The sequence below is a fragment of the Leptonychotes weddellii genome, chromosome 15, assembly GCF_054177405.1.
Source record: "Leptonychotes weddellii isolate Sample4059 chromosome 15, ASM5417740v2, whole genome shotgun sequence".
Taxonomy (NCBI): Eukaryota; Metazoa; Chordata; class Mammalia; order Carnivora; family Phocidae; genus Leptonychotes; species Leptonychotes weddellii.
The window spans coordinates 16,816,724-16,830,227 of record NC_138383.1 but is presented as its reverse complement, the minus strand read 5'-3'; the positions used below and the strand labels follow the sequence as shown (position 1 = coordinate 16,830,227).

The following is a 13,504-nucleotide window of genomic DNA, read 5'->3' as shown; positions in this document are numbered from 1 at the left end:
GGCGGGACTTCCTGTCTGATTCAAACAGCTTCCGGGAGAAGCCGGAAGAGACGAGACCCTGGACAGAATCGGGGATAGCCAGCCCCTCCCCCGGCCCCTACGGAAAGGTGAGTCCATGGGCCGTCCTGGCGAAGTCAAAATACTTAGTCTGGCCGTTTCAGGTGAGGACCTCCTTCCCTATCCAGGCACAGTACCGGTCCAATCCCCCTTAATTTCCCATGACTCCCCGCGTACGCAAGCCCCGCCCCCACGTCCCCAGCCCCGCCCCGAAGTTTGAGGGGTGTGGATGGTTTGTGACCCCCCTCACCGGACTCTATCCCTATGGGCTGGGAGAACTGAGCTTGGCCGCCAGGGACCAGGTAGCGTTTCGTCTCGGGTGGGCCCACCGACTCCTCTCCAGCGCCGCGGGAATAGGGCCGCCCCACGCGGAGCCTTCGCCTCAGAAAAGGCAGGGTCGGGACCCCTTCTCACCGCGCGTCAGGGTCGCCCACAGACTGAGGAGACACCAAAGGCCTCTGAGGCGGGAGACCAGGGGTCCTGCCCGGCCCCTGCCCACGAAAGTGCCCTGTGTCTGTGCCAGTCGTTTTCGCTTCTGTTAGCCGCAGTTTCCTTGTCTGTGAATTAGGGTGGGTGACATTAACCATCCTTACCATTAGGGGCTAGTTGTGGGAGCGATAAGTAATTGCTACCATTTATTTACTGAACCATTGCAATGTGCCAGACACTGTGCTAAGTATTTTGCTTTGATGATTTCCCGTCACCGTCAAAACAACCTTATGAGGTAGGTACTATTTTTAACCCCATTTTACTGATGAGAAAGCTGAGGCTCTGAGAAAGTTGTCCGAGCTTACAGAGCTAGTAAGGGGCAAGACCAGGATTATAATCAGGTTTTTTGTTTTTTTGTTTTTTACTCCAGGGCCCATGTTCTAAATAAGGATGTGGAAGCTATTCAGATGTTGATATGTTCCACAAATATTCTTTGAGCAGCTAGTGTGGCATTATGCTGGGCACTAGGGTACATAGAAAAATACACGTGATCCTTGTCTTCCAGAAGTCTCGTAGAGAGAGATGGACAGGTGGAAGAGTATAATGAAGTTTTATAGGTATTGTGAGAGTAGTCTGTTAATGATAATCATCTGATTGGATTTGCCCCCCGGGACAGCTGTGAAAGCCACACATTCTCCGAGGGAAAGAGTAGGTACTCTAAGGTCCTTCCTGCCTTTCTAAGAAACTGCCAAGGGAGAAACTACACAGTACACGAAGAGAGATAGGGATATGGATTATGAGAGCTATTTTGGAATCTTTTCCAAATCCTTTCCACTTAGTGGTTTTGCAGCTGCGAACCTATGGTGACCCAGGAGGGCGGTGTTTCTGGTGTCTGTCCTCCTTAGCTCCCTGGGACTTGTCAGAAGAGTTTCAGAGGTGGCAGACACGGTCCCTGCTGCATAATGTCTGCTGATGGCCCCTACAGATGTGTCCCTTTGGGGTGGTCTGACTGTGCTTCTGATGAAAAATTAATTTTTTGGATCTTGACATCTGAACCTGAAAACGTGACCGTGAATGAGGTAGGGTTCAAACGGGACAGTCTGGCAAGAGTGGCTGCACTATGCATCCAGAAGGCCCTAAGATAAAATATTTGGGGCTTTTTGGTCTCTCTCAAGCCACCTTGGAGGCTTCTCAGGGGGGCATGGCTGCTAGAGCAAGTGATAGAAATCCTAGAGAAACTCAGGGCTCAAAGAAGCAAGTGTTTTTTCTTTTCCCACCTACCAAAAAAGCAACAGCCAGTGGCAGCAGCAGTCGCCCCAACAAGGCCATGAGATTTTCCTGATGATCCATGCTCTTTGGGAGCTCGAAATGTGAGAGAGGAAGGATGTGGAACCTGAAAGCTAGTGTTTCACAATAGAGGCAAAGGGTAAGTCCTTAGCTTTAGGTTAGGGGTCCAGAGGTAGGAAGGTTTGTTCCCTCTTCCATAGGACACTGAGCTCCATTTTCTTTCAGGGCTGAGTCAGTCAGGACCGAAACAAACTAGAAACCCGGTTGCAACCCCACGTACCCTGCTGATGCTATCCCCCTTTGTTCCTGCAGTGTCGACGCAGTCAGCAGCCAGGCCATGGAGTTCTCTGACGTCACCCTCATTGAGGGTGTGGGCAATGAGGTGACTGTGCTGGCAGGTGTGGTGGTGCTGATTCTAGCCTTAGTCCTAGCTTGGCTCTCTACCTACGTAGCAGACAGCGGTAGCAACCAGCTCCTGGGCACCATTGTGTCAGCTGGAGACACATCCGTCCTCCACCTGGGGCATGTGGACCATCTAGTGGCAGGCCAAGGCACCCCAGAGCCAACCGAACTCCCCCGTCCATCCGAGGGTAATGATGAGAAGGCTGAAGAGGCTGGTGAAGGTGGGGGAGACTCCACAGGGGAGCCTGGAGCTGGGGGTGGTATTGAGCCGAGCCTTGAGCATCTGCTTGACATCCAGGGCCTTCCCAAAAGACAAGCAGGCCCAGAAAGCAGCAGTCCAGAGGCCCCTCTGAGATCTGAGGATAGCAGCTGCCTCCCTCCCAGCCCTGGCCTCATCAGTGTGCGGCTCAAATTCCTCAATGACACCGAGGAGCTGGCTGTGGCCAGGCCGGAGGATACTGTGGGTGCCCTGAAGAGGTGAGTGGACTGGAGAGTGGGAGGCTGCTCATACCCCATGCCCTCAGCCCTTGGTCACCTGAGAGGAGGCTGGTATCCACCTGGGAGCGGCAGGGATGTATCAGGTCCAGCCCCCACTAGGGGTGGGTGGGATACTTCTTAGAAACTCACCCTTCAGTTCTTCCCTCATTGCCCCGTTTTGTTGGTCCAGGCCTGTTTGCCTTCTCATTCGTCGCCTTCTGTCTTTCCTTCTATCCTTTCATCCTTCCAGTAAGTACTTCCCTGGACAAGAAAGCCAGATGAAACTGATCTACCAGGGCCGCCTACTGCAGGACCCGGCCCGCACACTGCGTTCCCTGAACATTACCGACAACTGTGTGATTCACTGCCACCGCTCACCCCCAGGGTCGGCTGTTCCAGGCCCTTCAGCCTCCCTGGCCCCCTCTTCAGCCACTGAACCCCCCAGCCTCGGCGTCAGTGTGGGCAGCCTCATGGTGCCTGTGTTTGTGGTGCTGTTGGGTGTGGTCTGGTACTTCCGTATCAATTACCGCCAGTTCTTCACAGCACCTGCCACGGTCTCCCTGGTGGGGGTCACTGTCTTCTTCAGCTTCCTAGTATTTGGGATGTATGGACGATAAGGACATAGGGAGAAAATGAAAGGCATGGTCTTCCTCCTTTAGGGCCTCCCTCCTTTCCTGGCCGGAGCTGGGCCCAAGGGCTTGGGAGGGACGGGTGGAAAGGATGTGGCAGGTCCTCCTCCATAGGACATAGGAGGCAGGTACAGGGCCTCCCCTTCACGTCCACAAGGGTACAGACGTCCCATCTCTGTGCAAGCACAACTCAGGTAGAAACGAGGATGTCATCTTCCTTCCCTTTTAGGGTCCTAAAGTTCAGAGCTGAGCTGGTAGCCCAGCTCAGTGGGGAGCCTGGGCTCTGTCCTCCCAGCTGTGGCCCTAGCTCTTTCCATTGTCCTGCATGTCTGCTCCTCGGTACCCAGGGCCGCCTGCCAGGGCAGCTCAGCATGGCCCCAGCATATTTCTGTAGGGAGCCTGAGTATTTTTCTGTTTCTTAAGGGAGTATCCATCTTTTGAGACTAAAGTCACGCAGCAGGAGTGAAGGTCGCGTCTGCTTTCCATATAGGCACCTAGCCGCCTCTACCTTCTCCCTCCACCCCTGTAGCAGGAATAGGGTGTTCTCTGTGTTCTGGATAGTTTCCAGTGTTCTCCCCTTTTTTGAAAGCACTTTGCTTTTTTTTTTTTTTTTTAATAGTCCTTTATAGAGCTCAGTCAGAAAGGGGATTGGGGCACAAAGCCAAGCCCCCAGCATTGGGAGAGGCCAAGCCACAGCTGCTGCTGCCCTAGGCCTACGGCTGTAAGCGAGAGACAGTTCTGGCCCTCAGCCAGTGTCCTGCCCTGCCCAGCTCCAAGGACGAGCTCTGGGTATGGAGCCCTGGGCCCCAGGCCCTTGCCTCTGGGGTTCTTGGATGGAGGGTCAGTGTCTGTGACTAAATAAAGTTCCATTTTGTGGCTGTGGAGCCGCCTCCTGTGACATTAAGAGAATGGCTTTGCTCTGCCCCCGTCAACATGGTAATGAGGGTGGGTAGGCCGGGCTACCAACGGGAGATGCAGTTTATTTACACCAGCAGCCATGGGGGCAGGGGAAATACACAGCGTTTACAAAGTTAGCTACCTGTACAGGATGGATTACATATGCAAAAATAAAAATCTCAAGACCACAGGACAGCGTGAGCCCCTCCCCCCTCCCCCAATGACCCCAGCATGCGGTAATGCCAGGCGGGTGGCCCCTGGGCATGCGGGGGGGAGTGATGCATGGAAGGAAAAGCCACCGGCCATGGAAATTAGTACAGAACCCCCCCACACACACTCAGACACATGATAGGATACAGGGTGGACGACACCTAGCCGGGGTGGGAAGGATGGGAATTGAAACCCACACAGCCTGCTGTTCGAGGGAGGGGAGTGGAGAGCTCCTAGCCCCTGTTCAACTACATGGTAGGGGGGGCACACTCTCCCCAGAAGGAAAGGGGTTTGCTCCCTCAGGGTCCCTGCTGGACCAAGCCCATCTCTTACCCAGCTTGGGCAGGGGGCTCTGCCCTGAGGGCGGGCCAAGGAACAATGGGGAAGTGGATGTGGACAAACCAGTTCCCAAACTACTTCCCACTTCTCCCTCCTCTAACCAGAGGGGGGGAAAGGGAGAGGCCAGAGGGGAAAGGGTATGGTAGGGCCTGAGCTGCAGCTGCCTCTCGGAAGGGAGAATGGCCCATGGCCTTCCTCCCTTCACCTTCAACCCACTCCCAAAACTTCATTGGAAGCAGGCTGGAGGCTGGCTGAAATCCTCCTTTCCCTCTGGCTTCCCCTTAGAGGGAGAAGACATTGGAGGGTCAAGAACAGAGGAGCCCAGGCCCCAGGATTTATTCTAACTCCTGCCAAAATCTGTTTGGCTTTTTAAAAAATAATCACAATTCTTGGGTTAAAAACCAATTTGTAACCAGGCATCAGCCACAATCCGAACCACCCCAGGGGGAGATTGGGGTTCCAGACAGGGTACTGCAGCCCCATCTCTCGTTGTTCCCTTAACCCTCTAGGGTCCCTAACCCAAATCAGTCCAACCAGTCCTGGGTACTAGCTACCCAAATGTGGGATGGCTCCTCGTGGGAAGAGGGCAGGGTTCACATCCAGCAAATGCCAGAGAACATGGCTCAGGCTCAACTCCATCCCTGTGTCAGTCAGCTCTGCTCCTAGCCCAGACTAGTCCTCCAGCTCGGCTCCTGGGAGCGATGGTGCCCACGTGGAGGTGGGACAGTACATCTCTTCGGGATGTAGACCAGGCAGGTGGGCACACTGGCATGATAGTCCCACAGAGGGGCAATGCCTAGGCACGACACCCCTCTACTGACAACCCAGAGCACAGAGACTAGCCTCTTCCCACCCCAACTCCTAGCAAAGGGGGAGAGGTAAAAGATCAGGATTTTCCTCAGAGCCCCAAACCACAAGTACAGAATAAATAACTTAAAAGCGGCTAAGGAAGGGGAAACAGGGCAGGCTTCAGAGGCAGGAGCATCGAGAGAGGAACTGAAGCTGGTCAAGGTGAAGGAGGGGGGTAGCAAGCAGCAGTTGGGAACTTGGACTGCCCTGCTAGGGCAGCGGGGCAGGGTAGGCGGGAGGAACATGGGGCCACCCCAGGAGGGTGAGGCTGGGCCCCTTCCTGGGGCAGGGAATGAGGTAAGAAAACATTTCAAATAAAGCAGCACCGTTCCCTCTCACCTTGGGGCCCCACTCCTCACCAGCCCTGGGTCAGGGAGGAAAGGTAGGGGGAGGGGAGTCATTTTGATACACAGCTCCCTCTTCCTACCCTCCCTTAGCCCCTTCCTTGAAGCTGTGGAGGCTGGAGGCCCTTTCCTGGCACCCAACAACAAAAGGACAGCTCCCGCTGCCAAGGAGGCCCATGGGGACTGAGGGGAAAGGGCTGCCCCTGTGGGGGGCAGGGAAGGCGGTGGCAGCTCTGGACGCCCACCTCAGCAGACAGCTTGATGTGCCTGCCTACCCCTGGGATTGGGGGCATGTGATAGGATTCTGCACACAGACAGGACACGCCCAGCCCTGCCCCTCAGCTCCAAGCACCGGACCCATTCACATTGCTGAGGGCAGCTGGGGGAGGCCCCCTCCAGGCTCAGCTTCCAACCCACAGCCTCCCGGGTAGCCACGATGCTTCTCGGCAGGGCTTAGTCCAGTTCCTGGGGTGGGGGGCAGGCAGTGCCCTGGCACAGTGCCCAGGTCAGGCCCCTGGCCTAGCTGGACATCCAGTAACTCACAGAATAAATAGGAAAACCGCCTCCCCACCAAACTTATGTCCAAGGCATAATATGTCCAGGTCTGAGTCCTGCATGCCAAGGGGTCGTGCTCCATTGCAGAGGACCCTGACACCCCCCAGGGGTGCATAATTGGATCCTCTGCCTGCCTGGCCCACCAAGCTTCCCAAGCCCAAACCCCCAGCAGCCGTCCATTTGCCAGGCTTTGCCACCTGGGTGGGGGTTGGGAGAGAGGGCTCTGCTCAGCCAAAGGCTATCCCTGCACCCAAGTCAGTTGATGTCATCGTAGATGCTGGGCGTCGGGGGTGCCGGTGGCTTTGGCTTCTTCTTCTTGTTGGAGCCTAGGCTGGAGGCAGTCCCTACCAGGCTCAGATGGGATTTCTTTTTCTTGGTTTTCCGTGACTCAGAGCTGTTGGTACCTGAAGAGAAAGAGGCACCAGGGATGAGGGTTGGGCTGTGTCAGGAGAACACAGGTGTCCCCACAACCCTGGCTTCGGGCAGAAAGCCCGTGGGGCCCAGATATATCACCTACCTAGACCCCATCCCTGATTCTCACTCGTCTTGGAGGAGCCTGAATCAGAGGGTGAGAGATCAGAGGAGCCGTCCCACTGAAGCCGGCTGATCAGGGCCTGGCTGTCAGTCATGTCAAAGCTGTCATTATCCAGGGAACTCTCGACCTCTGGAAGGACGCTGGAAAGGAGAGGGGTCAAAGAAGGGCTTTAGGGATACCAATCATCATCCTGATCTTCCACAACCCACCACCCTCCTTGGAGGGTCCCTTACACTGAGGGTCCGAGGAAATAAATCCGCACGGCTCGCCGCTGCTCATCTGTGTGCTGGGGGCAGCGCAGGGACCTGGTGGGGAGAGAATTAATCAGAGCCTGACAAGGCATGAAGGGTCTGAGGACCTCAGGTGAAGCCCCTTTTCCTCAGCAGAGGCAGGAGGAATGGACTCAGACCGGGAAGGGATAAACAGAGTGCCCCCAGATTGTGGCCCAAGGCCTGACCATGAGAGGAGGGAGGGGAAGGGTGGGAGCCCCACTGCTCAAGTCCAAGGGTACTCCCGACCCATGCCCAGGGTGAGTGTGCAGGAGGGCCCCCTGCCCCCTTTCTAGGTTCTGAGCTCACCTTGTGCACATCTTCTTGGTGTGTTCAGAAATCACCCCACATTGCTGGAAGAGAAATAGAAGCTGAAAGGAGGGATGGAGGGAGCCCACTCTAGACGCTAGATATTCTCTTCTGTAAAAATGCTGCATTGCACAAACAGAAGTGGCCCCAAGGTGTCCAGGACAGTCCCAGACCACCACCGGCCAGGAAACCTGATTCCAGAGAGAGCGAGCTACGTGGCCCTGACTGCTGTCACCATCCCCCCCCTCCAGGGATGTGACCACTGCCTGTGGCTCCAGCCCACTCCCAAGGGCCTCCCCTTCCCTGGTCTCTCACCGTGGTGAGCAGGTTACGCAGCTCGTCCGGCCCCAGAGTCTCGTAGCTGATCCCAGTTGAGTTGTTATACTGGGGGAGAACCAAGAGTAGAGGTCAGAGAAGAGGCAGCCCCAGAGGGAGGGGGGAAGGGCCGGATGGGTGGGGGGAACCAGTCTCTCTTATCCGTCTCTATGTGGGAAGGCCTACGACCAGCCCAGCGGTTTTCCAGTGATTCTGCCCATCCCACCGGCACGTCGGGGAGGGGCCAGGACCCAGCAAGAACATAAATATGCAAGACCGAAATACCCCATCTAGTGCTTCCGGCATCGGCATTCTGATCCCCACCTGTCCAAACCCCACCCAGCTCACAGCAAGGAAAACAAGAGAAAACCTGAGAGGGGCAGCACCTACTCACCTTAAAAGGATCCGAATTGCTAAGTTCCCCTGAAGAAGAAAAAAGAAGGGGAAGGGTGTTTGATGCAGAGGTACAGACAGAGAACCCTGAAAATAACCAGAGAGGAAGTGGGGGTGACAGAAGGATCACAGGCCCTCCCTCGATACCCCTGTCCCCCTCAGCCCCCCACCTCCCCCCTCCAGCAATGAGTCCCAGCAGACGCAGCTAGAACCACCCCCATCGTTCAAGCCCCACTTACCATTTTTGTGTTTTAAAGACTTGGATCTTCGAGGGGAATTGGGGTTCTGGAATGGGAGATACCACAGCTTTGGGGAAAGGGTAACGATAAGGGGGAGCCGAGAACCCAGGGAAGGAAAAAAGATTTGACAAAGAAACATCCTCAAATTCCTACTCTTCCTCCCCAGTAAGAGGCCCACCTACCAATATTCCCTCCTCCCCTACTCCCCCAAGGCCTCTGCTGCCCTCCAGCCCACCACAGACACCCTCATCCCAAAACCCAGAGAGGCACCCCATGGACCTCAGACTTGAGTCAAGATACCAGAGGACTCCCTGCCCAAAGGGGAGGGTATCTGTCCTTCGCCCAAATTTCCCTCATGCTTGCCCCAGCTCTCACCTTGTCTGATTTTCTCTTCTTGGCTGAAGAAGACAAAAACCAGAGGGCAGGGTCACTTTAAGTTCTCAATCTAAGGACCCCCATGGAAACACACAAAGCTACATTCTCCCCTCCTCATCCAATATAACAACTTGTGACCCTTATGTACCCAGTTCCCACTTGCCCACCTCACCCTGATGCCCACCCACCCCAGCTTCCCCAGATCCCCAAACACCTTTCTTCTCTGAGCCATAGGACCAGTCGTTATCATTGATGTCATCGTTATCCTCTTGGTCACTCTCGGACTTGTTCATATTGTTGCTATTGGCAATCCTGCCAACGGAAGGGAAGACAAAGGGTCAAGGCGGCCACCTCTCTCTGCCCCTGGCCACAGAGGCCAAGCACGTGCCACCCTCTGTGCCCTACCAAGGCCCCAACGCCGCGGCCCAGGGTGCGAGAGACGAGCCCAGCAGCTCTGGGTCTAGGAGCGGCAGAAGCCCGAAGCCCTCACCGGCGGTTGGCGATGCGGCTGCTGTTCCGGCCCATTCCCAGGCACTTCTCCAGGTGGGGAGCGAAGCGGGAGGCAGCAATACTGCGGCTGCAATTGGGGCAGACACACTCCTTGCTCTTCCACTGGTTGAAAACCTGTCCAAAGATGTCCAACCCCGGCTGGTCCACGATCTCTGGGGACAGGAGAGGCGTGGCGATCAGGGCAGGCAGGGGACCCTCACCTCTTGTTTCCCCGCCCGTGGCCTCTTGAAACCCCCTGCCTAGGCTCACAGGAGCTCCAGGCGCTCTATCTGGTGCAGTTTCCAGAGGAGGAACTTCCAAGGATCCCCGGGGCAGGGGCCGGACGGCTCTCCTTCAACCCTGAAGCTCACCAAAATCCTTCATGCTATCAGGGTCCGTGTCGTCCAGGAAGAAGTAGCCACACTTGACAGCCCGGTGTACCTCGAAGCAGAATCCCAAACAAGAATCCTCGACCAGGTCCGCGTATATCTCCTGAGCTATGGCCTGGGCCCAGGGGAGAACATCCGCGGTCAGGAGGGTCACGGCCCCCTGGCCTGAGAGCAACTCTCACCAACCAAACCTGTCAATTCACCCTGGCCAAAGATAATGCTTTCTTTGCCATTTTCCCCGTCTTGACGTCGCGTCCTTTCTTCTTCCAGATCCTTGGGCCTTTTCAGCTGGCTATTCCCTTTAAGGAACCAGGCTGACTACCCAAATTCCTCTTTGGTGTGAACGCCAGATATAGCGACGTAGAGACATCAAGAGAAAGAACTAGAGGCACACGTGGGGGAGCCCTCACCTCTAGTTTGCTGTTATCCAGGCCAGACAAAGACATTTCCTCCATTTTCATTTGTAAACTCTTGTGGAGACGGCGCTCTGACTGCTCATAGCACAGCGGGCGGCAACACGGCTGCACACATGGGGGTGGGGGGTGTTGGTGTGAGGCCAAGCACCTCTGCAGACCGCCACCTCCCCTCTGCACCCCACTGCCCGGAGCTTACTCCTGCCATCAGGATATACCCCTCCCCAAGGCCTAGGCTCACTAAGTCCGGATGGTCCTTCAGGGCCTGAAACCCAAAGGTGGCCTAGTCCTTCCCAGGACTGAACTCGGGCCCTGGACTCTGCCACCAGTCAAAGTCTGGGTCTATAGGAGGCAGCAGCTCACCCAGGTCCCCCAAACTCAAACCCCTCTTCGATACCCATGGTGCAATGCAGCAGGGGGAGGAGAAGGAACTCTAAGGCCTCAAAGCAAACCCACAGGGTGTGGCAAAGAACTGCACAGACTCCTAAATACACCCCCCCCCTTCCCTAGGCTCTCCTCAGAGTCACCTCTGCTTTCAGCCAGGATGTCCACTTGGGGGGGTACTGCTACCAGAAGTAGGAATGGCCCTAGAACCCTACAACCTTCACCCCACTCTATCTTCCCCTGAAATAAGCCTGTGACTACAGAAGGGGAGCAGAGCCCACAGAAACCTAGAGCTGAAGGAGCATTTCTAGCCACCATGAGCAAGAAGAGGGGATAGAGCCCGGCTGGGATGGCATGCCGGGAGTGGGCACTCCCCTTACCTGTTCTCCTTTTAGATAACCACCCTCCCTCCCTCAGGACCAGCCCGGAAGTCTCTCCAAGAGCCCCAAAGTCCAGGAATCCCCACCAAAGGATTCAGAAACAGCGCCCACAGTCCGGGGCCCCTCTGAACGGTGGGTACGAGTTTAAGGAGCTGCCGGCCTAGAGTGGGGTGGGGACTGACAAATGAGCCAGGGGCACTGGGGAGGGTAGGAGGCCGGGCCTCGGCTCTTCCCCCGTCCCTGCGGCACTGCTGCTGCATCATACCGACTGGGGGGAGGAGAGCCGAGCCGCCCGAGGCCGGCGCCGGTCCGGGACAGACCGACCCCTAGAGAGTGGGCAGAGTGGGACGCGTCCCGGCCCCTCTCCTTCCCCGCCCGCCGACAGCCCCAGCCGGCCGGGGAGAGGAGTCCGGGAGGGTGTCTCTATTGTCCCGGGGGCTGGGGCCTGGCTCCCTAACAAAGGCCCCGCGCCCCCTCCCCGGCCGGCCCTGCCCCGCCCAGGGGGGACCCAGACAGGGGGAGAGCTGGGGGCCCGGGCCGGGCCGGGAAGCCGGGGGAAGCCGGGCGTTTCCGCGTCGGCCCGGGGGGAGGGGAAGGGGCGCTGACCCAGACCTGGGGGGAGGGGGCCCAAGCCCCGCCTCGGGCCCCGCCCCCCGCCCCCCGCAGGCCCCTCCCCCGTCCCCGTCTCCGTCCCGTACTCACCCCGCCCGGGGGGCCGCGCCGGGGCCCGGCGGCCTCTCAGGGCCGCGTCCTCCGGCGGCGGCGGCGGCGGCGGCTGCTCCGGAGCCCCATGTCCGTCGGTCCGTCCTCGCCTCTCCCCGGGGCCCAGGGCCCGGGGCCGGGGGGTCGGGCCGCCCCCCCGCCTCGCCGCCTCACCGGGCGGCCATGGCCCCTTCCCCTCCCTTCTCGTCCCGTCGCCGCCTCCTCCTCCTCCTCACCTCACCCCGCCCGCGCGCAGTCCGCGCGCCGTCCGCGCGCCCCTCCCCCCGCCCCCCACTCCAGCCCGCCTCTCCCGGGCGGGGGGTGCGGCGCGAGCCCGGAGCGCGCGCGCGTGCCGCGACCGGAGGATGGATGGATGGAGCGAGCGAGAACGCGAGCGTGCGCGCGCGCGCCCCTCTCCCCCTCCCTCCGCGCGGGCGCGAGGCCAAGCGCGAGCGCGCTCCAACCTCCTCCTCTTCCTCCTCCCGCCCCTCTTCAACACCCCGCCCCCGCCCTCCCTTCCTCTTCCTTCTTTCGCTTTCGCGCGCCCAGCGACTGCTCGCGCCTGCTAGAAGGGCCCGAGCGCGTGCATCTGCCCCGCGGCCGCAGCTCGGCAGCATTTGCTCCAGGGGGCGGGGACCGGGCGGGGAGGAGGGGCGCCACGCCGCCGTCCAAAGTACCGGCGGACGGGGACGGGGGCGGGGAGATGGGCGGGGCCTTCGGGAGCAACCTCGGCCAATCGCCGTCTCGCCTCGGTCCGGCCGGCCCAATAGGATAGCGGTGGGTGGAGCGACGTTCAAGGTGAGGTGCGCGGTGCGCTGGGGGCGGAGACGTTGTGCCGTCCCGGCCGGCTCCGGGGCGGGGGCAGCGGGTGGCGTCGAAAGAGAGCGCCGGCTCCCAGCCGAGCCTGGGACGCCTTCCGGCCCAGGATCCCCCGCCCTTCCCTCGGGGCTCCCAGCTCTTCCCCCCTCCCGCCCCCGGGCGCCCCCACGCCGGCATTTACCCCGTAGCGTGCAGCCACTTCTCTGAAGAGGCCGGAGTTGAAGTGGGGCTCTGTGAGCACCTCAGGGCAGAAAACCTATGGAGCCAAAGGGGCTCGTCCGAGCCTCCGTTCCCCTGTTTCTGGGCGGGTCTCAGCCCACTCCAGGCCTGCGAGCCAACGAACGCCCGAGATGAGGGTCCTCCGCTGAGGGCGGAGGCCGAGCTGTGCCCTTCTGAGCGGAGCGCCCTCCCGGCCCTCAGCCTAATTTAGATCCCACACCTGCTCGGCTTTCCTGCTTCCGGAACCCACGCTGGACCCCCCACCTCTCGGACAGCCTGCCTGGCACTAGCCAGACCCTGCCCCCGACCCCGCGCTACTGCCCCGGGTGTGCCCGGATCCGCGCGCTCTCAGTCCCCCTTTACCTTCTGAAGGGAAAGGCCTTTCCTAGACGCAACCGATGCCCAGACTGGCGCTTCTGTCTCGGTTATTCTCTGGGTCTGGAGTGTTGGAACGGGGGTCTGACAGCCCTCTCCCCCTTAGAAGAGGGGATTAAACGAGGAAAGTCCTAAATCATACACTTGGGGACCATCATTGGCTGTTTGGTCTTCGGCAAACATGTATTGAGGCAATAGTCCTAAGTGGTTAAGACCAGATTTGAATTAAACCTATGGACCTGGCAAATAAACTTGGGCAAATGAGCTCTCTGTTGCCTCAGTTTACTCTGTTGTCACCGGGTATAATGATAGTACCTATCATTAGGTTGTTGTGAGCACTGACAAGTCAGTGCATGTGAAATTCTTAGCTCACTGTAAGTGGTTTATAAATTTTAGCTGCTATTCTTAATGTGCTCTAAGAATC

At 58.3% G+C, this 13,504-nt stretch overlaps 2 protein-coding genes across 12 annotated transcripts; one reads left to right on the top strand and one right to left on the bottom strand.

Moving 5' to 3' along the window:
- On the top strand, positions 1–4,179 carry TMUB2 (transmembrane and ubiquitin like domain containing 2). 7 transcript variants are annotated; one of them, XM_081804878.1, is made up of 4 exons: positions 43–107; positions 1,776–1,912; positions 1,999–2,652; positions 2,903–4,179. In XM_081804878.1, exons 3-4 carry the CDS (start codon positions 2,111–2,113, stop codon positions 3,267–3,269), a joined length of 909 nt encoding a protein of 302 aa, XP_081661004.1. In that variant the 5' UTR covers positions 43–107; positions 1,776–1,912; positions 1,999–2,110; the 3' UTR covers positions 3,270–4,179. The 7 variants fall into 7 exon arrangements, with proteins under 7 accessions (XP_006738849.1, XP_006738850.1, XP_081661004.1 ...); XM_081804877.1 differs by lacking the exon at positions 43–107 and adding an exon at positions 195–781 and having other exon boundaries at positions 2,086–2,652; XM_081804876.1 differs by lacking the exon at positions 43–107 and adding an exon at positions 196–781.
- A 62-nt stretch (positions 4,180–4,241) lies between these two features.
- Positions 4,242–11,550, bottom strand: ATXN7L3 (ataxin 7 like 3). 5 transcript variants are annotated; one of them, XM_081804874.1, is made up of 13 exons: positions 10,966–11,550; positions 10,199–10,309; positions 9,771–9,903; positions 9,401–9,572; positions 9,125–9,222; positions 8,911–8,933; positions 8,536–8,602; positions 8,298–8,383; positions 7,904–7,972; positions 7,589–7,632; positions 7,244–7,315; positions 6,993–7,150; positions 4,242–6,879 (listed from the first exon to the last, which is right to left on the bottom strand). In XM_081804874.1, the coding sequence occupies exons 2-13, from the start codon at positions 10,247–10,249 to the stop codon at positions 6,731–6,733; spliced, it is 1,122 nt and encodes a 373-aa protein (XP_081661000.1). In that variant the 5' UTR covers positions 10,250–10,309; positions 10,966–11,550; the 3' UTR covers positions 4,242–6,730. The 5 variants fall into 5 exon arrangements, with proteins under 5 accessions (XP_081661000.1, XP_081660999.1, XP_006738851.1 ...); XM_081804873.1 differs by lacking the exon at positions 10,966–11,550 and adding an exon at positions 10,729–10,932; XM_006738788.3 differs by lacking the exon at positions 10,966–11,550 and having other exon boundaries at positions 8,298–8,326; positions 10,199–10,303.
- Positions 11,551–13,504: the final 1,954 nt, after the last annotated feature.